Source organism: Macrobrachium rosenbergii, chromosome 22 (genome assembly GCF_040412425.1).
Source record: "Macrobrachium rosenbergii isolate ZJJX-2024 chromosome 22, ASM4041242v1, whole genome shotgun sequence".
NCBI lineage: Eukaryota > Metazoa > Arthropoda > Malacostraca > Decapoda > Palaemonidae > Macrobrachium > Macrobrachium rosenbergii.
This window is the reverse complement of record NC_089762.1, coordinates 35,288,391-35,314,663: the sequence shown is the minus strand read 5'-3', so window position 1 is coordinate 35,314,663 and position 26,273 is coordinate 35,288,391. Positions and strand designations below refer to the sequence as shown.

At 36.9% G+C, this 26,273-nt stretch overlaps 1 protein-coding gene across 3 annotated transcripts in view; it reads right to left on the bottom strand.

Annotated features, from left to right (window-relative positions):
- Positions 1 to 3,325: 3,325 nt before the first annotated feature.
- wuho (tRNA (guanine-N(7)-)-methyltransferase non-catalytic subunit wuho) overlaps positions 3,326 to 26,273 on the bottom strand; it is a 37,905-nt gene continuing 14,957 nt past the window's right edge. Inside the window, exons 1-9 of one of the 3 annotated variants that reach the window (XM_067124694.1) lie at positions 22,578 to 22,884; positions 17,810 to 18,012; positions 17,177 to 17,230; positions 14,235 to 14,416; positions 12,181 to 12,338; positions 10,796 to 10,969; positions 10,241 to 10,467; positions 6,823 to 7,061; positions 3,326 to 3,699 (exon numbers count right to left, since the gene is read on the bottom strand). In XM_067124694.1, the coding sequence (XP_066980795.1) occupies positions 3,548 to 3,699; positions 6,823 to 7,061; positions 10,241 to 10,467; positions 10,796 to 10,969; positions 12,181 to 12,338; positions 14,235 to 14,416; positions 17,177 to 17,230; positions 17,810 to 17,883 (1,260 nt within the window). In that variant the 5' untranslated portion in view covers positions 17,884 to 18,012; positions 22,578 to 22,884 and the 3' untranslated portion in view covers positions 3,326 to 3,547. Of the gene's footprint in view, positions 3,700 to 6,822; positions 7,062 to 10,240; positions 10,468 to 10,795; positions 10,970 to 12,180; positions 12,339 to 14,234; positions 14,417 to 17,176; positions 17,231 to 17,809; positions 18,013 to 22,577; positions 22,885 to 26,273 lie in introns of those variants that run through there. The other 2 variants (XM_067124695.1, XM_067124696.1) reach the window with 2 other exon arrangements.

Below are 26,273 nucleotides of genomic sequence, written 5' to 3'. Positions count from 1 at the left end.
CAGATCACTTTTTAATAAAACACCAATTTGTTTAACTATTTTTGTACATTTTGTGTTCTAACAGCTTTTCCACACTTTGATTATCATGTCTGCTAATGGTGGGATTTTGTGTTCCATTTTGCATGCATTTGCTATGCCCTAGCATGCGTCTAAGCCTTCTCTGCACCATTTCAGACTTTGACAGACTCTTACCTTCTTTGCACCAAGTAAGTTCACTACTCTTCACTCGTGAGAGGGGTCAAAGGTGGTCAACCAACCACTGGTTCAGCTGCAGGAAGAAGACATACATGGAAGATGGTTAAGGAGTACTGCTGTTGATGTATTTGTTTCATTCACTTCAGAATTTTCAGTCTCCAGACTGATACGGGAGCTGTCTCCTTGAATATTTCATCTTGGTCTATACACTATGCCTGCTCTTCACTGCAACTGTGCCTACTGTTGACTAACCTGCTACCTATAATACCTGCTCCTTACTTGCCTTCTTTGCCATCTAGTACACCACCAGCCACAGACCAGCACTCCATACCTGTCTCACCGGCTATTCTACCAGTGCAATTAACTCTCTGCCCCTAGACTGGAAAAGCTGTTCAACTGCTGCTTTCCACCAAAGCCTGCCCAGCAGAACTGACCATACCCAAGCACTCATGTATGGCTTGGCTGAAGGACTGTTTTCATCTCAAACTGACCTTGTGTAAGTGCAGCTGAGGCAGATGATAAATTGAACTCTCTGCCATGTTTCCTCCTTCAGTGAAAGCTTCTCTTCCAAAAGTATGACTGTGACTGCTCGGGTGACTAGAATTGTAGGGACAGTGATCACAGAAAGAGTTTTGAATGTAATCACAGCTCTTTACACAGTGGCTCTTACCATACTTACGAGGTGTCTCCCTTTTGTGACTTTTTTGAGTTCTTGTGCTATGGACAAAGACAAGTGCCCATTCTATCTTCAATCCAGAGATGTGTTGCAAGAAACTTGATGGCAGTATTCAGCCTTGCCTCAATAAGGGAAAACAGTTTTTCAGTTGGCTAACTTCACTAAATATCTCTCTTTGCCAGGTATAGAAGATAGTCATTGCCTTTAGGAATTGGTTTGGCTCTTGAGTCTGGAGAAGAAACCAGCTAACCTTTGACTCAAATACTAAGGACTCCAGCAACTTCTATTCAATTATTCTTATATAGTTTAAACAAACCTGAGTCAAAATAAATCAATTAACTTTAAAAGGACTAGCCAACAGGTATTCTAAAATGCCAACCAATCCAAAGGTAAGTATGACTCCTGCCAAGAGGGAATATTCTGTCTCTTCAAAGGGCAGTACTATGCTAGTTGAGCATTCAGGCAGTTACATGGAACGAACCCTACAGGACGAGGTTTCTTTTTCAAGATTTCTTTCAGATGTTCTTAACAGGGTCTGCAAAATTTTCCAATTAGAAAGACCTCAAAAACATCCCCAAAAAGGAAGCCTTAGGAGTAAATCCAGCAAAAACAACCCTGCCAACCACATGTTTGACCTGTCAATGACCACTGTTTGGATGGAGGGATGAGGAACCAACAATGGGTGTAATTGAAATGGAATGCAATATAGAATTTAAGCCAAAGGCCAAGCACTGGGAACCATGAGGTCATTTACCGCTGGAAGAGAAATTGACAGTAGAAAGGTTTGAAAGGTGTAACAGGAAAAAACCTCGAAGTCACACTACGAAACAGTTGTTAGGAGGGGGTGGAAAGTAAGATGGAAGATAGACAATATGAACAGAGGTACAGTAAAGTAAAAGGAACGAAAGGGGATGCAGCTAGGGGGCCGAAGGGACATCGCAACAAACCTTAAGTAATGCCTACAGTGCACCATGTGAGGGCACTGACGGCACTACCCCCTCACAGGGAAGGGTATAATTGGCCCATGGCTGCCTTCACTTGTTTTCACAGCCAGACAAGTACCTCCATCATATATATAAAATCAAAAGCTGCTCCCCACAGACTCATCATCCTCTGTGGGCTATGGAGGCAATAGTGAAGCAAATTTCAACTTCTGTCCATCTCCAGTCACTGGAAAAGAAATGTATCATACAGTACTTTTTCATGATGCAAAAACAGTTTGTAAATCTTACAATATCCATAAAACAAAATTATCTCTAAGATCATCAGTGGCAAGCCAGAATTGTGTATTTTACCAAAGGCAAGTTTTGAACACTTGCAGGAATCTTGAAGGGTTAACAATTTAATATCTAAATTGAAATTGTCAATGGTTAACTAGCATTATCAGTGTATACTAATCAACTACAAGAGCATGAAAACGGTTATCAGGCACTCAACAACATCAGACACACCAAACCTTACCAGAGTTTGTGAATACGAGCTTCAACTGCACCTGAGCATCAAATTCATGGATTTTTTGGAGCCGTACCCTACCAGTAACTCCCCAATGTCTGTGAATGCCAAATTAAGTTACTTTAAGAACATTTATTTGGTATTCAATATTTGTTGATTGATTGACTTATAGATTTTAGGCATACATGCCAAGCACTGGGGCAACTAAGGCCATTCAGCACTGAAACAGAAATTGACAGCGAAAGTTTGAATGGAAGAAAGAGAATATGAACAGAGGTACAGTAAAAGGAATGAAAGCAGTTGCAGCTAGGGATGAAGGGACACTGCAACGACCCTTAGGTAATGCCTACATTGCTTCAATATTTGTTTAGGCCTATAACATAAAAAATACTATACAGAACTTCAACTCAATATACAACACCCTTTTAAACATAATGCAACAAATCACGTTTGTATCCTAACCGTAACCATTCAGTTAATGGACTTATTACCGTTAGCTAAGAAGTATGAAGCTTATCCTAGTTAACCAATTACATTTAAAGTATTTTTAGAATTTGTATTACTGTATTCAAATCAATCTTACCTTCATGAAGGAGACATAGGGTGTACTGTAAGAGTGCCATGTCTGGTACTGGTGGCAAATTCACCAACAAGAACATAGCTGAAGATGTTGATGGGGTGAATACCAGACATAAAATGATGATGTTTTTTCTATTGTACGGGGACATGCTGGGTCAAGATACTCTGCAACTAATCCGACAACAACTGATGCCAACATGTTTAAACAGTTTTGAGGTTCTACATCCACAGTGCCCTTACAGGTTAATCTATTTGTACAGAAATTTAAAAAATCAACAAATATACCTTTAGACATTATTTTCCAGGCTAGTTTCTTTACTATCAAAATCTGTAATCATGGGTCTGTAATTATGTTAGTCCACAGTATATGCAGAAAATTTCTGATATGCATCAAGTTTCATCTTTGAGGTAAAAAAAAATATCTTTTCTTCTCTTCAATAATTTAATAAAATATAATAATCTGCAACATATAAACACTTCTGCTTATCTATTGTGTAATCCAGCACAGGACTGATTTTGATGTTTTTAAAGGCTGAAAATTCACAAGGGCAACTTCCCCTCTTCATGGGGTTTTCTTCAAAGCTAATAGTATTATAACATAACTATTCTAGCATTAACAAACCAGTGAACACACACTTCAGTTGCTTATAACCAGCGGCCTTTTTTAACTGGAGGCACAAGACCAGCTTCTACAGCTTTTTCAGTGTCCAAGCGTTCCTGCTTTTTCTTGAGGTAATCAGCAACATTGTCATAGCGCTGCTTGTAAAGAATATCAATGCTGAGTTCCTTCTTCCCTCCTGTGGATTAAATTATTCAACAATGAAATGAAGTGAATTTATACAATTTTGACTACAGTATTAAATTATACACCAATGTAATGAGGTGATTTCATATTTTGACTTACGTAGATATAAACTGCACAGTACACTTTACAATGCTAAATGTATAACCCTGAAAGGTCATATCATTTTCAATCCATAATTATATTCTGATATTTCCTGATTTTTATAAAGCAAAAGAAATGTTCTAACTCAAAATTTTTTTAAAGCAAGTACCCTCAATAACCATGTCCTTTCATTAGTATTATCACTATTATAAATTAATTTAGACACCACTGAAACATATTCCTTGACTCTTGAGTGAAAGGTGAAGTTAAAGACATTGGATAGCTAATCAGGAAGGGAACAAAGGGAACACATGAATATAAAAAACAAAAATTAGTGTACGTGGAGCCAAAAGAAAAGTGCGAATAACCTTCAGTAACACCTGCAGTGTACAACCCAAAAGTCACGGGAAGAACTAATCATCTACGGAGACAAGCTTCCCATAAACTGGCTCTTTTATAGTCTTCAAAAGTGCTTTGAAAAGTTAAATCTACTGCCTGCTCACTGACACTGATGAATTTTCAAATTGAAAAGGAATGTATGAAATAATACCTTTATCTAACAGGCTGCATGAAAATTTAGTATACTCATCACATAATAACCTAAGCATATGTTTGTGCTGTGAAAATCCACCACAAAGTTAATATTTCACCCTAATGCTCATGTGCAGTTAAGAAAAAGCTCTCATTACAATTCTCTCAACATTTTTTTTTTTACAAAACATAATTAGGTTTTTATATATGCCCACATTTGCAGCTTTCAAATGTTCTCAGATATTATAGACTGTCAAAAATATAATAAAAAGTCAATACCTGCAAGACATATGGAGACAGATGAAGCATAGGGTAACAATCAATCACTTGCTGTCAAGTAGTAGTCTGGATATGAGTCCAAGACTAGTGGGCTAAGAGCATGGAACTCATTACATAAGAGCTCACTTTGTATGAAGAACTGAATTTATTTACAAAGAAATTCACTTTGTTTCATTACAACCATGTCACTCTTACATACCGGAATCACAATTTATGTAGGAGTACCAAGCAGCTGAATGCCCAAGAGAGGTTTTTAAGACCTGGAGGATCCAGGAGAGCACTTTCAGTCTGGTACAAACACTTTGGCAACTCACAGAGATTTGCTATAAGTACAGAACAATCTTTTCAGTGTAAGTCAGTTTGTATCAGCATGGTTACCATCTGAATAAGAAAGTGAAGACACTACTTGTGTGAAAGGTAGAAACTAATATCACCAAAGTCTATATTTCTACAATGACAGAATAGATGAGAGGAGTTGAAGTTAAGAAGAGGAAGATTATTTCCCTACATCCCCCCCAAAAAAGGTAAAACAAGACATACTACAATGGCTGGTTCCTACAAATTTGTGTCCAGTCATTTGTGACATAAACCTCTGAGCTAAAGCTTAGCTGAGGCAGAGTATTATAATGCCACCAGGTACTTACATTCCAAAAGGTAGTTCCAAGTGCCTTTTAGCTATTCACACATTGCTGTAAGCTCTACAGATGACCTGCCTGAATCTAAGTTGTATTGTTTGTGCCCTGTTCCTTGTGCTGACTTGTAAAGAGAAACAGTCTTATGATGCAATTTCTGCAGGCTTTGGTTCTCATGGATGGTAAAAGATGCCTGGAATCTGGGTCTTTGTCATTAAGTCAGGTAAAAACAATAAACACTCTAAAGTCTGTCTTTGACATCTGGTGTTCACAGTCAACCACAAAAAACTAGTATTCTTTTCTCCCCTCATTTTTTTACAGAAATGCCTGAGTAACCCACTATGTTAGCTCTCTGTGAAGTAGGTATAATTTTCTTTGATATAAAATGTAGAACCAGAGAAATGAGTAACTTCTGCTTCATGCTAATAACAAACCCTTACAGGAGACTTGTTAAACTAGAAATAACCTAAGCTGTAAGTCACGACCCATGGATTAACTTGAGGAAGTTGATAGTTTTGCCTCTTTTCCTGCAAATTCCAAGTTCATCACCTGGTTCAACACATCTGGGAACATCAGAATCTCTAAGGAGAGAATAACAGACAAAACGTATGCTAAAAGACTGTTGGGACCCTGCCGTCACTTAGCACTGTGGCTAGGAGAGATTGAATTCTTATCTTACCCATACTTATAAGCAGGTAGTGGACAAAAATGTAACATATATAAGTGAACACTAATGACAGTACAAACAAGTAAAAAATGTGTCGAAGTTTCTTCAGCACAATCGAGTTTTCTGTACATCACATAATCAAGGCCACTGAAAATAGATCTATCATTCAGTGGTCTCAGTACAATGCTGTATGAGCTGCAGCCCATGAAACTTTAACCATGGTCTGCTGGTGGCCTGTCCAATATCACTGCCAGATGCATGACTATGGCTAAATTTAGCCTTAAATAAAATAAAACCACTGAGGCTAGAGGGCTGCAATTTGGTATGTTTGATGACTGGAGGGTGGATGATCAACATACCAACTTGCAGCCCTCTAGCCTCAGTAGTTCTTAAGATCTGAGGGTGGATGGACAGACAAAGCTGGCACAATAGTTTTCTTTTACAGAGAACTAAAACTTAGGCCACTTGCCAAAAATAATTCTTTACTTCATGATGCACTAGGTAAAGAACTAAGCAAGCAACAGCCAAAGTTACTTACAAAATAATGATCACTCCGAGACTGATGGTATTGTACAACCAGAGAGTAAACCAAAAGTTGGAGAACTGACTAACATAAAATTAACGTAGGTAAAGAAACAAGAAATGGAAATAGTAGGAATGGTGAAAGGTTTGCAAATATTTGCAATAACACACTGAAAATGGAAAAGTGAGTAGGGTCTATCTTTTCTTGGCAATCCTATTCAAGATCTCATATGCCTTTTGTCTCTGGAAATTCTGACTTGTCTAATCTCCAAGAGACTAAAAGATACCATTTATTTCTTGTATATACACACAATTGACCTTACAATTATTAAAAAATAGCTTTGAGAAACATTAGGTCACCTTTCTATAGTACAAAAAAAAAAAAAACAGTTCTCATACTTACTGTTAAAATCATCTTTATATTTGAAACCAATTGGCATCAGAGGATGATTACTCAGCGGTGTCAACGTATTTTGCTGAAGGTGAAAAACCCCAAGAGGCTGGTCAACAGAGCTCTGTTCAACTATGAGTTCTCCTGACTTTAGCCATGTAACTATTAATGGGATATTTTCCTTCATGTCTGTTGCAGAAACATAGTGGAGTTTTGATTCTTCTATTTTATACAAAAACAATGCCGGAATTCTGAAACAGAAAACAAATAATACTTTAAGCAAAAGATCTACCATTATCAATGAGCAGCAAGTATCACAGCTTGCAGAAATTAAAGCAACTGCATTTGATAACACACACACAAACCATTACTTGCACAAAAGTTGACACAGTTTGAATCTAATAAATGGAGTATGGAATCAATCACACAGTTTGAATGTAATAAATGGGGTATGGAATCAATCAAAAAATAAGAAAAAAAATTTCCTTCCCAACAATTTTTCAACAGAAAATACCAGTTCTACTACAACTGCTGGTTTTCCATAAAGTATGCACAATTTTCTTCACATGACAGTCGAAAATGAGACATGAGTAAAAGCCCTGTTTAAAAGACATTTTACAATCAGGATAGCCTGAGCTGCTACTATCAACACAAATATTAAAACACCATCGTTGCAAGAAATCCATTATTGTACTCACAATTATGAAATTTCCCAAACACTTTGGTCCCTTAAAATAAAAATAAAAACAGTGAGAGGGTACACAATACTAGGTTAGGCTCAGGTTTGTTCAACAGAAATTTTGTTGTACCCAAGATTGATTTTAGTTACTGTGTTTCAACAAATCCATTATTCAAATTAGTAACTGGTTTGTATAAAAAATTTAATTTTGTAAAGAAACAATATAATTGCAATCTATGAATTTTCATTCCAGGTCTCTCAATCATCAGTGAGAGACCTTCACAACTTCTTTTGGTCAAGACCTCTCTTTTAAACACGTAAGACTGGTTGTGGCAATGTATACTTTGAAATGTTTTGACCATTCTGCTGAAAGTGCTTTTTCCAATCTGGTCAGGGAATCTATAACTACAGTGTCATCTTCCTGGTATACAACAGACTTATTGACAATCTTTATTTGCATTCATTATTGTAATTAAGCCAATATTAGGTTCTGCACCACCATTTATGAAGAAAAGTTAATTCTAATAATGTTACAGTATTTCTAATTAAATTCACTGAACTCTGAAAGACTTGCTTCTTTCTCCTCTGCTCAAACAAAGATGACTGCAGCAAGCTAGCAGTTTTGGTATCATTCCTCCCTGACTCCTTCAAAATATCAGTCACTGAGTTGTCAGCAGACATGATGCCCACAACTTTGCCAGAAAAGTTCTTAGAAGGAATGGATTTCCTGGAACACTATCTAAAGTTCAAGAATGTTGATGCAGCACCTTCAGGTGCTTTTGAAGCCTGATCATCTAAAAACACAAGGACACCACACAGTATTTGAAGTGTCAATAATTGGTAAAACTTATGGAAATGGGGGAACAAGGTGAACCCTTGAAAGAGGATTCTTTGCATTCTGTAACAACTCAATATCCTCTAAGATTTCTCTGGAGGAAAATCATGGGAAGCAGCTGCTGTAGTCAGTTCATTCAAGAATTAAGTAATCATATTAAATAACCTGCAATAAAGTATCATTTCCTCCACCAGTCAAGTCCAAATATCTCATTTCTACAATCTGAGAATTTGACAACATAAATCTTCTCTGCCTAAATCTGGGCTTTGTATAAAAAAATTAAACTTTTTCTTTTAAAATTTTAAAGTAAAACTCATAAGAACCCACAACTTATACTTGAAAGCCCTCAACAGTCATAAGTTTACAAGAAGAATGGGCTGCAATGTCAGCTAAGGTATATCCAGCCTAACAGCACATGTGCACTGCTTACTTGTCAGAGACAGGAACTCTTCATCTTCTTTCTGAGAGGGTTTTTATTTTTTTTCATTACAGTTATGACACTGTAATAAAAAAAATACATTTCATTTTGCCTTTTTAGAAAAAAATTATTTTGCCCATATTTTTATCACCAAATTATTATGAAAGTTTCACAGTAGCACCTCAACTATACAGACTCTTTGGAAGTCTGGCCTTTCTAATATGTAACGAAGACCCTATATCATAGCCTGCACTTGAATATTTTGAAGTTCTCTTACAGCTACAAGCAATTCCACTTAGTTTTTAACTTACACTAACCTGTACTTTACATCTAACATTCACTTTAAAAGATTTATCTCGAAATGTATCACATCTAAAATGATACCAAATGAAAAAATAATCATAATATGGTAGCTGTTAAGTAAGGAAGTCTATTAAGTTGAGGTCATTTAAGCTGAGTTGTTACTTTTTGTACTTTCTACGAGGGTAAGTCAATAAGTATCCGCACTTTTATTCTAATTGTTTGTGGAATAGGCTTTGTGTGCTATGTTGGGTTGTAGATGGGCCCTCCTCCCTTGTGGTTGGTTTCAGTGTTACCACTTCAGTGCGCTCTGCGCTGTTGGGTTGTAGATGGCTCCATTTGCACCAAAGAAGAACAATCCTCCCTTGTGGTTGGTTTCAGAATGTTTTACCAGTGTTTATGAGTGGATTGAGCAGTTCAAAAGCAGTCGGACAAGCGTGGAGGATGTTGAGCCACAGTAAGGATGGCAAAAACATTGACCTGAAAGTCTCTCCATTTGTACACCTTCAGACCACAAAAAACAGAAAGAAGAACAACGCCCATCCTTACTTCTTAACAGCACAGAGCGCACTGAAGTGTAATGAAACCAATCCACAAGAGGAGGTTTGTTTTTTTGTTTTTACATTGCATGGTCTGAAGGTGTACCAGAGAGCTGAAACTCCTCAATGGATGGCCATCTACAACCCGGCATAGCACACAAAGCCATAAAGCCTATTCACAAACAATTAGAATAAAAGTGCGGATACTTATTGACTTACCCTCGTATATCCCTTATGAAAGTACCACCTGCAGTGGGCCTTATATGCAGTTATGTAAATGTTTAAACAAGCCCTCAAATGAGCCCTACAAAAGCCTACAAATGTGACTCAGCATCCTCATTAAACTTACTTATAATAATAACATCTCCTATAGAACAAAGGTTGGAATTTTATATGTACAGAGCTTCAAAAACAATAATCAAATTAGTTTTTTCTTTGTTGGTAAATGAAAAATAAAGGTTTGTCATCTGTACACATTTATGGATCAGTAATTAATGTTTATGCTTCACTTTTACTATAAACACCTTAAGACATGGTAGGCTTTATAAAAGAATCAGTGACTTCTACAGCTCAAGAAGTTCATTTCCTTTTTTTTGTTTCTTAACAATACACTGCAATAATAACAATGATAATATGCATGTATATATATGATAATATACCTGTCTACTGCAACTGCAATAAAGCATTCACCATCTTGCGAAGTATATACAGAAAAATTCTTCACCGCTGGGTGATCAGGCAGGAATCTTTTGGCTTCTTCACTATCTTTTAGTTTTTGTTGACAGAATGCCTCAAAATGATGTATATAAGGAGTTGTAAGTTCATGAGTGTCAGCTGATGACATGCACTGGCCAGATAAATAATTCCATAATTTCAAGGTACCATCCTAGAATTAAAGAAAAACTACGTAATAATCACATGACTTTCGTAATCAAAATTACTCACCAACTAGGCATAAGAAACAAAACCAAAATAGGTATTCAAAATAGAGGTCTCATACGTATAAACATTACTTTACAAAAGCTTTGTTCATTGGTTTTGGAAGAGTCTACCAATCTTAGGATTCAACATTCTCCTTTTAGCATTAGCAATGGTGGATGTAGTAGAGCAGTACTATATATCATTTTTACATGTACCAAGGAGTATTATGAATGAACTGTAAAAAAAAAAAGGCACTACAACAGTCACAATATACCCATAAATATTATACTTACTCCTGAGCATGAGAGAAGGAGAGGCTCTACCCCATGCAAAATCTCAATTTGCAACACAAATTCTGTGTGCCCTAAACAAAATGATTCAATGTTGTAGGAATTTGGATAGTGAGATACCCGAATCTTTTCATCTCTGTCACAGGTGATCACATACTTCTGGTTCTTAGTCACAGCCTGTAAGAGGAAATTAAAATTGATAAAAAGAACAGTGACCACTACTGTAACATATGAAAAACATCCCCCAAATTCTAATTTTTTAAAAACAAATGAAACTTTTCATAGCAACCAATTCAAGTCAGCCCTTGACTTCTTTTGGGGGGTGGCAGGGGCTGGCTTTAAACCCCTGGTTTCATTCAGAATCCATGTCATTTTAAATTCTTTGCATAAAAAGGTGTAATATTGGGTATTTGCATATTTACATATAACCTATACAAATCCTCTTATATAAAGTTTGTACTATACAACATCTTTAGATAACTTTTTTATGTAATTTTATAAAATTTATGCTATCAAGCCAAGCACTGGGGCATTTTCAGTCATTCAGCAATTGCTAGATAACATTTTGCACAGGAGAATGTAAATGCTATGTAAATGCAATAGTTATTTTGCTTTGATTAAGTAACAGTAATGACAAACCACTCTGTACATAAAATTTTGAGTGCTGATAATCATTGCAATGATCAGTGTTTCTCTTCTACAGTAATGTTATTTGTGATGATTAACCATGAATAATTTTAGTAATTCTGGAATAAACAAGGACATCAGTTTTAAAAGCTAGACAAAACTTTCTACTAACATTCTTCTAGATTTTCATGAAATGGACGCTGAAAAAAAATTTTTTTTGTCATCCTTGTCTTGCTACATCTGTTAAGTACTGCAGTAATTAGCCTACTCTTTCAACAGGCCTTTCAATTTCCTGACTGTCCAAAAGCCAGAGCTGTGATTGGTAATACTGTATTTTGTACGGTCTATGAAGTTACTATTCATGTTATGATACTCTTTTTGGAGTCATTTAAGGAAAAATATTTGCACTTTATTGTGGTGTGTTCATGACTAGCAAAAAAATAAACAAAAGGTCATAGTCACCACACAACTATGAGTTGAAAAATACAGAATATTACTCATAATTTTGTTATAACTGACTCAACTGTAGATTTTAATGTCTCAATGCATCACAACTGAACCAAAGGATTTACACACAAAATGTAAGACAACCTTTGACCTGAAGTTAAAACAAAAAAGACCATATACATACAAATAATACAAATAATGCGTGAAGTGACTCACACCGAAAATCTAATAAAGTGGCATTACTTTAAATTCAGACATCAAATAAATTTGCAAAGGCAATAAAGATTAAATAAGTTTCTAGTTTCCTAACATACCACATCCAGCAACATTGAAAGATGTCCAAGGAGAGCCTCAGAATCCATTTTGTTATCAGTTAACTTGTCCTCATCACCATTTTTATCAGCAGACTCTGACACATCTTTTTGTGTGGTGTCCTCTTTTAGGGGGAAATGGTACACATCACCAGTCTTATCTGCAATGTCACAAATAATTAAAAAACTTACCAGTGTTAAATTTTCAAGGTAAATACATTTGAATTCCATTCTTTAAAATAAGCTTTCCTTATTGCAATTAGATTTCCTCAGAACTAATTCTCAGTATGCTAAATCTCAGCCAACCAGTATCCATGGCACACACAAAACAAGGTATAAACAGCAAGAAAAACAAGGACATTTTAAAGAAAAATAAGCAGTCAAAAGAAATTATCTTTTATACAACCCACTAATAATCATATACTCCATTTTGTGTATAGAAGGAAATACCAGACATAATAAAAAAAAAATGTTGACAGCGATCAAATGCCTTGGGATCACCTGATCTCCAGCAGCTATATGGCTCAGTTCCTGTATGGCTGCAAGAAAAGTGAGGGATTGGTAAGCACTTTGATTCTAAGTCATGGGTGCGATTGAAAAAAATTATTTTAAAAAATCATATTTAATTCACTACAAACCCATTTGCTTATACAGTACTAGCATTTGGTGGGAGGTATGTTAGCTGCTAAGGTCACATTTACTGACTGAGACTTGATAAGCAGCATTGTAAAAAGGTGCAACTGAATAATGTCCAACATCACAGAAAAAATGTTCTCTTAGACTTTAGCAAAATCTGGTCAGAAAACACAAGGAAAATCACGACATAACTATAAAATGGAGTACCCTGAGAGGCAGCAGTTCCTGAAATCATAAAGACCACAAGAGTGGGCAGGCTCTGTGTACCAAAGCAAAAGGATGATCATTAAAGACATTGGGAAACACAGGAAAGCAGAGAGCAAGCAAGCTGGAGCAAGGGCAGATAACAGAGAGGGAGTCTGCCAGCAACCAGGAAAAGTGGGAGAAGTGGCAGGGCGTGAGGTTGTGGATCCAAGACAGGAAGGTCTTTTACTTTCTCAAGGGAAGACAAAGCTACTAATGGTGACTGTAGGAATGCAAATTCAAAGGCACACAAGGCAGAGGCACGCATTTTTTCATCCCTAGACTGATAAGATTGCCTCTTTGCAAACAAGCCCCACTGGTCAGTCAACCATTAGCAACAGGTATTACAGTATAACTAAAAACAGGAGCAGAGTAAATTAAACAGAGAGGAATCTGTTTCAAGAGAGGACATGAATACTCAACAGACTAACCTGGACAGCCTTTGGTAAACTCTCTTAGGCATACCAAAAAAGAAATTACACAGCCCAACAGTCGCAATATTTAAGATGAAAAGTTCATTTTAAGTAAAAAAAGAAGTAAATATATACTAAATTTTGTGAAAGAAAAAGTAACTAATACAATTATCAATTACAGCATTAAGCCAACAGTGTAAGTGACAATGAAAAAACAATCGTTAAAATACAACGCTTAAATTAAAGGCAAAAATCAAACATACCTAAAAAGCTGGAAGAAAAAAGAAATATCTGGTGCAAAAGTCTCAGCTCATTCAGTATTTAACACAAGCAACACTAAGCCCAAAATAAATTGCACAGGACTTCATAATTTGGCGAAAAGTTAAAATTGCAAATAATTTTCTTATTCTCTTATTACAAAAAAATTTTTCAAAAGAAAGTTCTTGTGAGCATAGAATAAATGTGGAATATTAGTTTGCTAAAATCCCCACCCATTACTTTTTCAATCTCTCTTTTTATTCCATTACCACAATGATTACCAGTGCCAACTGCAAGTGTGAATGAAAAATTATTTGCCTATGTTTCACTCCACATGAAGTAAAAACTTTACTCCCATTTATCCATTACAAATTTAACCTATATAAATACTGATGATAGAAAACAATTAGTTAGTAATAGAGAATCAGGGAGATGACAGCAACAGCAGAAATAAAAAAAATTGCTATTTCAAAGTTATATATTCAAATCACAAGCAACATGTCATACCTGCAACAAGGAGGGTGGTGGAGTCAGCAGTAATATCAATGGACACTGGTCTCTTCACAAGGTTATGGGTAAACTGAAGAGTCCAAGTCTGAGTGCACCAGACCGTCACCACTTTGGATTCACAAGCCACAGCTAAGTATTTCTCATCTGGAGACAGCTTGATGCTTAAGGCTTTTACCTCACTGTAGAGACAAAAATACTATTTATTTTATGATTGGCATCTTTTATCAAAGATTACACCCTTTTAGAACAATTAAGTTTTTTACAATTACTTTTTCCCATATACAAATCAATTACTTTATAATAGGCTTATATACACCCTGCAGAAGGAAAAGAGATCCTTCATGTATACAAGCTCCACTGGCCCTCTGGTGGCAGCCTGAGACATTGTTTCCACTGTTTGAATAAGCTGGCAGGATGGTAATTACTGTAAAATTATGTTTCATCACACAGCAATTACTGTACTTTATAACATGAGTAGCTATTTATGTGGGAAGGCTTCAATAACTGTTGCCCCAAAGGATAGATACACTAAGCCAGGGCCTGGCAGAGCTAAAGAACATCTGGAGCTTAAAATGCAAAAAGTATATCACAAAGATTATGAGTTTTCCCAAGGGAGTGTTCGCTAAAAATCAGAGGTTACCTTTGGCTCATATAAGTTTGTATATGAGCTTTTAGTAATACTTCTGGAGAATTACTAAAAGCTCTTATACCGGCTTATCTGAGCCAAAGGTATATCAATACTTCTCAAGTACATGCCCATGGACAAGGACAGTGAAGGGGTCTCTACCTAAAACATTTGCCATCCAAGGCCAGATATTCATGGTTCTGAAGGGACACAGAAGGCCTTCCTTCTCTCTTTCTTTTTCTCAGAAGGATTATGAATTTGAGATGGAAAAGAAATTATAAAAGTGAAGTCAGCAGAAGAAATTATCTGATTGTTTGTAATTGACGTTATCTTTGTTAAATGCAAAAAAGCTCCTTGAAGACAACACAGAGGCTTTACCAACTGAAAGTCGAAATAGGTTTGCTGTGCTTGAAACTGTATCTCAAGACAGTCAATGAAGTGTGGATTATAATCAGGAATGCATAATAATCTACTGGAAAAGAAGCAGTGGGATATGGGGTAACAAGACAAACTTTGGACATCAGATGAAACATAAGATAAAATACATGAGAGATTACAGCAAAAGAAAAGGTACTTGTAGAACCCTTCAGGGAGGAGACAAAGAATGCAAAGTAGACTGTGCTGACTGCATAGGTCTAGAGAATGAAATTAATCACAGCACAAGAGGACATAAAGAGAGAATACCTGGAAAACAGGCAGATGATACTGACACAGTCATGCATTTATATGAGGCTTAAGATAACTCTCAGAAAAACAGGAGAAATGAGAACTTAGTATGCACAAAGGGATGAAATAACACTATATGAAGAAAGGATTGAGGTTGAATGTCTCAAAAATCTAAGAACAATGACATCCAATGCAGGTCCTCTTGATTTGCTATTTAGTGAAATTGCACATGAAACAGTAATATAGTAAAATCTGTCTTGTTATACTGACACAAAGCATGGTATAACGAACCACAGTATAAAGAAAAGATTTTGTTGATTTGAGAATAAGGTTTCAAGAAGAATATCAGGAATATTGGCAGGAAGTGAGAAATGAAACCATCAGAAAAGGATGAAGTTCAATCAGCACATGAGACAATAAAGAAAGGGAGACATATGTGGCTTGGACATGTCCACTGCACAACCCTGGGGAAAATAGTAAGTGACAGTGTCAGCTTGGCTCCTCTAACACCAGAAGAGTTTTAAGACTTAGATATGCTTAGATGAGAACTGTAAGATAGGAGGCTGCTGGAGATTAGTGGACAAGAAAGACATGGAGGCAATGATGATGATTAAAGGTACTCTCTTTGGTAAGTAGGGCATTTGGCAAACATTAACATAACCAGCTAATACATGTCTAAATTTAATTAAAGTCTTCTCTAGCTTATAATACCCAACTGCTGGTTACAGTACTTTGTTACTATCCCTAGACAACAGAAAAACTAATACTGCTGTATTAAAATCTGAAAAAGGAAAAACTACCACGAATTAATGAAAAGGACTAAAATTACAGCTTTGAGTTAAGTCTGTGACACTTAAAACCAGAGTCTGTGAGACTCTGGCCAGTAAGAATCAGCCAGATTTAAGAATGGAGTGTCTAAGATTTATGAAGCCCAACAAGTTTGGGCTACTGTACAGTATAGGTTTGTAAGTTAAACACACATGGCTTATTTTTGGGGTATAATGATGTACAGCAATGGATTAAGGTTGCAATGTATGGAAGCATATTGCAATTCCTCTTCCTGCCTCAATATATCTTCGCTGGAAGATTAATCTACAGTGAATTTATAGCCAACAACAGATGACATCCCATTCTGCTGTTGTCATTTACATACAACTTCTCACCCAAACTTTACATTTACCTTCTCACTCAGAGTTTTGTTTAACATTTACCATAACTCATACTAACACTCACCTTCTCTTAAAGGGATAGAATAATGCAAATTACAGCAGCAGACACCAGGCGGGACAATACGGTATATGACAGCAATTTTGCCATTGTCCACATGAAAGAAAACTAAACAAAGCCTCAATGTATTATCTTATCTTGTGAAGCTCCAGACAGGCTCCATTATTCTACAACCATCCATGCAGAACCTCTCATTCTTGGTAACAGGTGTTTGCAAGAATACACAAATGTGTGGATTACAAGAGATTTGATTATATTATCTTTTACTGTTTACTATGCAGCTAATAAGAACAACTTACTATGCAGCTAATAGGAACAACTATGCGAGCAATGAACGCTACAGACTCAAATCAAAACTAATAATCTCTCAACACTATAATGCTGCACTGTTTAAATAAGAAGAATGCACCAGCCAACTCACCTGCCAGGTGTAGTTCCAGTTGATGGTAAATCTATCAATCTTCCTTCACTGCTCCTGAAAATTGAAATTCAACTATGGTACAGATAAACATGATTTTTGAATGAATAGCATTTTACACAGATGTACAAACCTTAAGCCTTTTAAATAAGAATAACCTTGGCACATGCTGACTTGGTCGTTGAATATTGGTAACACGGTAATTATGAGTAGAAGCTAGGGGGTGAGTGGGAAAGTCCCACCACTCAGCTGTACACCCCCACTTTTCATTCACCTACTGAGAAAACTGCAGAGATGGTTCGAGGCGAGATATAAGTAAATAATAGACTTCAGGTTTGTATATCTAAGAAAATGCAATTCATTTTAAAATACTGCAATTTCTTCTGATGCACTACACATACCTTCGACTTGACCCAAAAAAACGCTCATATATTTGCTCATCAGAACAAATCTCTATGTTACAATTTTAACCCATAAATACCATTTCAGCAGGATTTAAACCATGATGTAATGCCACTGATATATGAGCTATACTTAAAGAGTGTTCACATGTTGGAGAAAGCTGATTGTTTTATGAACTCCATTTTTCCTATGCATTTCATAATGTTTAAAACAGTGATATAAAGGATGACTTACCCTTTTTGATAGACAAGTATTATTTTCCCACAACAAAAGACGATAAAGTTCTCTGTAGCTTCAATGTACTTCATGTTTTGGGTAGGTTTTCACAGCAACTACATAAACTGGCAACAGTTCAACAGAGAATTATACTGTTTATGCTTTTCGATGGGGCACATCAATTCTTCATATATGGCAACATTACAGGCAATACAGCAGATCTGTAAAGACATCTCATATAATACCCTTATCCTCATACTTTTGAGCTATTATCACTACAATATGATCTCTTCTAGTTAAACTGAACAATAAGGTTAGAATTGTTATATCAGTGAGACATTAATACACAATTAAACAATTTGAAAATACTGATTAGAATGGCTTTAATGTTTCATGGCACGCAAACCATTATTTTACATTTACTGTGCCTTTATTTCCAACCATCACTTTAGACAAGGCCCCTAAAAATATCTGAAAGGTAGTGATATAAGTTCAACCTCTACCCTTCATGCTATGAAAAACTTCACACGACAAGTAACACAAGTCCAACACGAATATCTCATAGGCAAAGGAAAGCAACCACTAAATGATACTTTCAGGTAACAGATTTCATCATCTGAGCAACAAGTAAAGGTGAGGTCAAGGGAAGGTTAAGTTAGGATGTATCCTTGTTGAAATAGTCTCAGAGGGCAATTTTGTGTAGACGAGGTGGAAGCCTAGGCCAATGCACACTGGTCTACATTCATATTGAAGATCTCTTCAGAACACAAGAGAAGAAAATCTAGAGCAGGACACAGTGCAAGCAACAGTCATCATACTGCTCCCCGCTCTCCGCCTACAACTGGTTATCTCCAGGGATGAAGGGGAACATCAGCCCTTGACACAGTACCAGATCGTGCCACAATCGTGGATGGTCCAGGAAAATACGTCAGTGAGAGAACTAAACTCAACTTCCCATGAATTCTTAGAACTAAACATCAGTTTCTCCAAAAGATTCAATCCCATAAGAGGTCAGACTGGTGCCTCTACCACAGACAAAGAGTACACTCAATGGAAATCCCAAAAGATAAACATGAGGAGTGGACTTTGGGCCTGTCCCACTCCCCTTCTTCAGCATCAATAGACTAAGAGGGAAGGAGAAAGCAGGAGGCGTAACAAAACCTAGGTAGTATGAGGTGTTTCTAATTTAAAAACCCAAGTCTCGCTATAAGGAAAAGAATTTTCTGTATGAACCTTAAACATAATATGCACAAAGAGTCAAAATTCCTTGTTAGACTATCCCTGATATATTGAACACAGAGAAAAATAATATAGCCTACTGTTAAAAAATCACAGTTCAAACATCCCTGACATATATACTGAACAACCACCAGCACACAAATACTAAAATAATTAGGCTAATACAAAGAGTAGTAGGGGAGACTCGTAGATTTAACAGAGCAATTGGGTTACTGACATGTGAGAGGCACTATCCTTACCTGTTACCATTACGGTACTAAAATTATTACCCAATTTCAAAGACTGAACTAACTGTTACCATAGGATATCCATACAAAAGACAAAGATTTGTATTCCCGTAGGAACACAGGGCTTCTATGATAGTTTAATCTCTGATTTTAGTGAATTAGACATTTAATTCCATCAAAAATGGTTATTCAGCCCATTACACATATACACACACACACACTCGACCAAGTCTAACAATACTAGGGTGCCTCAGTGGAAAACCAGTCTTAGGTAAATTGCAGGTTAGTTGCATAGGTGGTTTCCCAAACTTGTTGACAGAAAATCTGCTACAATCATTCATTTTGGTGAATTTACTACCAGTTTAAAAGCAAACAAAAGATATATTTCAAGAAAATGCATCCTTGCCTACCCTTCCTTAACCTAAGCTGACATAGGGGATCGTGCCCTTACCTGGTATTTAACAGTAGGATGTTAAAAATTTGAGAATAGATTCAGTATGCACAAATTCTAATAATTTCCACACTATTTACCTGACAATGGGAGCAAAGAAACCACACCAACTGCATTTGTAGTCGTGGATGAAGAACAAATTCTAAACCAGGTCGAATTACCTTCACCATGTGCATGATTTGAGGCCTATTATTGGCTGGATGGGTTTGAAATTGAATCAGAGAATATTTTAGGTCAATTTGAAACAACCAATGCATGCATATTAGCCATGGAAAGGTTGGTGGACTGAAACAGCAGATTTCACAGATCAAATGTAAATAGCCCATGCATCTGCAGTAGCCATGGGACAGGTGATGGCCTTAAAACCACCTCACTGGAGCAACCCATGCCACTGGTAGATGTCTCAATTAATTTGGTTTTTTCATCATAAACGGAAAAAGTGCAATTATGGTAAATGTACTTGAAAATATGGGTTGAGTGTAGAACGACAGGAACAGGTTCCACTGGCAAAAACAAATCTAACCTTTCCTAGAATTATGTGTCCTGACCTAACCAGACCTTACCTTCCTAACTTCACTTAGGGAGCCATACCCTTACCTGGCTGGGGGGACCTGGACACCCCCTAAGAGACATTAAGCCTCAGAAACATGGACTTCACTTCCGTTCGGAGATAGTGTAAGAGCCTGATCCCATTGTTCTGCAAGCAACGGCAAAATTTATTCATACTACATATACCCAAGGTAGTAAAGAACTTTTACTCTATGGTATTTTACATAGGGTAGTTTGCAGAACCACGGACAACCTCTGAATGGAAGCTAAGTCCATTACCTCCAATGTTTAGCGTTACTTGGGTGGTCCAGGGGGGGGGGGGTCAAACCCCCAACCAGGTCAGGGCACAGCACTCTAAGTGAAGTTAGATAGTTAAGTTCTGGTTAGGTCAGGACCTGGCATTCTAGAAAAGGTTAGGTTTGTTTATGTCTGCGGAACTTCTCCCGTCGTTCTACACTCGCCCTTTACATATACAGTAGACCCATAGTTATCTTTCTATGGGCCCACACAACTAACCCAATGTTCTACCCAGTCACACAGTTAGGGAAAGTTTATTATAATATGGATCGGGTTATGATATGTAGTTGGAGTCTTAAAAGGGGAGGGCCTATGTTAAATTAGAATATGTTAAAGAGAGTATTTCACTTCCAGTAAACAATTCACAGGAATCTGTCTCAGTTTCGAGTGGGTGAGGGAAATCCTGGGCTTGTGTTAGGTTAGCTTAAGGAAGGTTAGGTTTGAACACATCCCTGAATTTAAGTAGTTTCTGCATTTCCCAAGCAAAAGCCACAGGTTTCCCACTGGTTAGAACTTGTTCTATGGTAGGAGAGGTGAAATGAGCTGACATTAGATTACTTTCTCAAGGAAATGAATTTCATTTTCTTTTGCATCATATCAAAAACTTCAGAAACTATCAGAAAAGTTGTATTTTACACAGAGTCGATTTTATGGCAGAACTATGCAATAGCTCTGCATGGGGCATTACTGTACTTTGGATATTGATTTTTCCTATAGTATTTTCGTTACTTTTAAGCATTTACCGTTATTTTTTTCAGTTGACTATAATTAACCTGTAATTAACTTCAGAAGTTGTATGCTGGGCATCCTGAAATGCTATCGCGTATGAGCAGTGTTATGGGGAAGCTTTTGGTAGAAAAAGTGGAGTTTCCTTCACTGGGGGATCTGGGGGGCTCTGCCCCCGGCTAAGTAACACGGCCTGCTAGGTTAGGTCAGGTTAGGGTACATTAGGTTAGTATAGTTCCTTCTATAATAGGTTTCCTTAACCAATCCCTTCTTAAATATGTGGCTCTCTAATGACTTGCACATGCACAGAACCATTCCATAACAACATAGTAGCCCAGTCTTTCTCCCAACGTTTTCCCCCCACCCAAACCCCGCATTCCCAAAGGGTCCCCAATCATGTTGGGTAGATATGAGGTTAATAATAATTGACCGACAATAAACACCACTATCTCCTTCATCAGCAGCACTAGACTAAAGGTATAGGAAAAATCAATTTCCAAGTAAGGTAGAACCATAAAGTAGCTCCCCGGCGGCGACTGCCTTTTAACTTAACTTTTTCTACAGTTTTTTGGTTGCTAATTATGAATATACCTTTAATTTTTGGCGCTCAAGTGTAATTAACCTGTAATTAACCCCTGAAGTCCATCCAACAAGGGGTTTCCATATGCGATCTTCACAAGACAGAGCACGGCTACGTCTGTTTCGAACGGTTCATATCCCGTCCGGCAAGTGCAATAACTTGTTAGTGTATGGGTACCCAACCTCCCCTCGGGCCAGTACTAAACACGGCGAAGGGACATTCCATGTGGCCGACAACAAACAGATGTACCGCTAGTATCAGAACCCCTAATTGTAGAAAAAACCAGTTGAAAAGGTAAAAACGCGCGGAGCTAATATATAGAATTACCGAGGTTAATAATAATTGACCGACAATAAACACCACCACCTCCTTCATCAACAGCACTAGGCTAAAGGTATAAGAAAAATCAATTTCCAAGTAACAGTCCGTGCAGAGCTGTTGCTTAAATTTATCGATTTTAGACTGAATAACAGCCTTTTCCTAACCTACCGCTAAGGCTCGTATAGGATAGGATACTAACTTAGGCATCTGCCTACCGTTTTCCGTAGGGTAGTCTAGCCTAAGCCATGTGCAGTCTGGCACACTGGTTAGCCTACGCCAAATTTAAAAACGCGTGGAAATTTAAAGTAAATCTTTGTAAACTGCACATACAGAACAAAACAGCAAAACATAACTACGATATAAAACACTTATTCCTATGGCCTAAGTCTGGCTTACCGTATCCGAAACAACGCGGGGTTTCCCAATTAGGTTAGACTGCAACTTTGTCTTGAACAAACGTCTAGAAAAGTGTCACATGGAAGATATCTTTTAATATTTCGGAAAACATGGAATGTATTTTTAAAAATTCGTTGCATTAATCGAAAATGAAGCTCTTACCAAGAGGAGAACAACACAATCTCAATTATAATCAATTAGCCGATGTTGATTTCGCATTACTCAATACGAAATTAATAGCTAAATTTCAGTGCAATGTAAAGTATACATTGTTTCCATGTGTGTAAACAAAAGTTTTCCTTCTTCTTCTTCTTCTTCTTCTTTCATTTAGATGTGAGAGCCGTTGCAAGGCAAACGCATCGACAACTTAGCGAACAATAATGTGTCTGAAAAATATTGTTAATAATACGAGAAAGAACTAGAGGTAGAGGCAAAAGAAACGTCATTTACTGAAAATAAAAAAAAAAACGCAAACTGATTAAAAATAAAAATTATCAACGGCTAAATACCAATTGTCAATTCCATTTATAAATGTCTAAACAAACAATTCATGTTGACAACTGAAAAAGAAACTGAAAATCAAATAACTGTAAATAACGATGAAAATGAAAATCAGACAACCTAGATAGGCGGCGGACGCCTGAAGCTATCAGTTTCTTTACATATAAAATAGGATAACAGCAACAGGTGGATGGGAGAGGCTTAGAGAGGCATGGTAGACATGGGGTTAAACAAAAGAAGCTTTAGGAGATTAAGGATAAGGCTGGAGAGGTAGACAGTAAAAGATGGCAGGAAGAGGTAAAAGGAAAGAGCAGTTTAGAAATATATACTGAACAAAGTAAAGATATATAAGAAGAACCATTTTATGATAAGAGATCAGCTTCGTAATAATGGGAGAGGTAGGACATAGGCTTAGTTCATCTCCTGACAGAGTGTGGTGATAAAAGAAAAATTGAACCAATCTACCGGGTGTTGAAGAAAAGAGAAAAAAAAAAAAACTTTAAGAAGATACAGAGGAGGTGCCATAGCCTCTCCAAAATTGTAAAATAAACTCTCACTTGATATCAGAAGGACTGAAAATATCAAGTTATTGAATAAAAATTACAGGTTTTTCTATTTTGCAAGTGCTATGGCAGCGTGGATTTGACAATCAAAATCGCCTTATAAAATCTCAGATTGTATCTGCATTGTTATGTACAGTATATGAAGATTAAGTTTGCGGGTCTCGCAGAGCGCCTTCAGTGGAGTAGGACCCCAGAATAAAAGGAAGATACAGTCAACAGTAAACTGAAAAGGAAAACCCTCGGCCTGTAAACTGTAATGTACGTGTTTCTTCACGTACATTACAAAGGTGATGAAGGTTTTACATGCAATTATCAATATATTTTGTAAAATTGACAAGTCAATTAGGTAAGCAGAAAAATAACTCTTCAGCAGTACAAGAAAAGGATGTACAGATTTTGGTGTCACTATTCAAGTAGGTAATTATAGAAAAGGGAACTATTTTCATCGGAAAACTACTTTATCAACACATGTATATTTTTCCCTGACACTGACAGGTACGGAAAAAATAAAGTACATAGGCGACGAATTTCGTTGTTATCTTATTTGTTTAATACGGTGCTGATTATGCAAGGCGTTCGGCTTTGTCTTACACACAGCCTCGTTTCCTTGACAACAGTCTATGACCCTTTCATTTTTACACAATTACAAATTTCATGCAGTCGTCTTTAGGTCTCCTTTACCTCGTTTCTTCCAAGACTTTCGAGTCATGAATCCATTTCTATAGTTTCTTCCATTATATCCACACACCTAAAGTACCTCTAAACTGCATGATTATTATTTTTTTTTCAAATACTAAGCTTTTACCATATTCCGTCGTATCTCCATATTTTTCACTCTTTCAACATGCATACCTCAAATCACTTCAATAGCCATCTAATGCTCCTTTTCACTCACACCCCGCATCGAATGAGTAAATATTATCATTAGAACTATCCTTACCCTTCCGAAAAGAAATACGGCGGTAATCCTCCAATGCTTCGTAATGACCCTTTTCCAGCCATTACCATTCACTAAGTCTACCACGAGATGTCCTTACAACGTAGCTAATGATAAAACAACATCATGATTCCCCTTTCATTAAGTAGGTAATGAATCCGCTTATGCAAAATGAGATCAGACTCTCTCAAATGAAGACGGAACTGCGGAACCTTCACGATACGTGACGTGGTCACAGTTACAAGTCTGAGGTAAGACGACACGTGATTCAAATGCATATACTATATTTCCCCTTCGCGACGTCGACGTGAATGTTATCGCGAGGATTTGCGAGATACGTGTGGCTCTGAATAAACGGTGTCTGTCACTTCAAAGCAGGTAATGAAAGAGAAGAGGCGATTAATTGTCTCAGTAGATACAAGAATTAATACCATTCCCTCTTTTACAAGGCATCGGCTGAGGCCATACACGAGGAGAGCATGGCATTAACCATATAAAGGAGGAAGAACCTCTTGCGACAGAAATTCACGACGTAATTGGCTGAAGAAAGGGAGCATGCAGAACTTGACCTGGAAGCGAAGGCAGAATTTAAGTAGAAAATAAATAAAACGGTAAAGACTTCATTTCAAAAATGCACTTTAAGATATGGAAATGTCAATATTCTTAGGAACACGTGAAACTGAACCTCATAATGGTAGAGGTATAGGGATTAAGCCCTTCATAGTGCAAGGGGATGTAATCCTTTAGAGGTACAGATAAATTAAAAGCCTCTAGCAATGTAAAAAAAAAAAGGGGGAGGGGACGTCTTTAAGTATGAAAGAGAATTGGTACCTACAGTGGCAAAGAAAATATGGTCCCTGGCATTGACAGAAAAAAGAGAAGGGACAAAGAAGGCTTGGGGAGCTATTAACGCTCATAAAGAAAATGATGGATTCAGTTCGTGTAAGAAAATGAAGACCCCTTTGGAGGTTAAGGAGAAAGGGAAAGCCTTCATTTCAGAGACTAAAGTGAACGCCTTCGGTTGCAAAGAGGAAAGTTAAAACCTCATACTGACCGAGAGATAAAACCAAGCTCCTTAAAGTATCAAGAGGAATGATATGCTTCAGGCAGTAATGGTTCTTAAAGGGAGGAAGGGTGGGGGGGCGGGAGGCGGCGGGGGAGAAAATTCAAAGCGTTAACGTTTACTTTTATTTTCCTTGCTTTCTTCTATTTAGCAGTTACCTTTCTTTTATCAAGGGAACCAGTGCATTAGGATTGTGAAATACACAACTAGAATATGCATACAAATCATTGCTGTTGTGTTAAAGCGGCCAAAAACTTTCTTAAAATTAAGAAAGTTTTCAGTTTAATTATTACTATAAAAATTAGAATAGATATTTATGCAATTATAGTTATATTTTCAAATTAATATCATATTTCATTGAAAAGAAGTGCGTAAAGATTATAAACTACAACTAGAATTGAGTAACAAAGACACTCATTCATCTAAACACCCAGACTCAGATAATTAACGAAGTTTCTTAACATAAAAATGCACTGCAGTAATCACGCTTAAGCAATTGATTATTGTATACAGCGTAAAAAGAATTACTGATTGCTGTTTTATAAAACTTGCAAGGGGAGAAGAGCTGTCCAACCGCCCTCAGACTTTAAAAACTACTGCGGCTAGAGAGCTGCAAATTGGTGTTAATCATC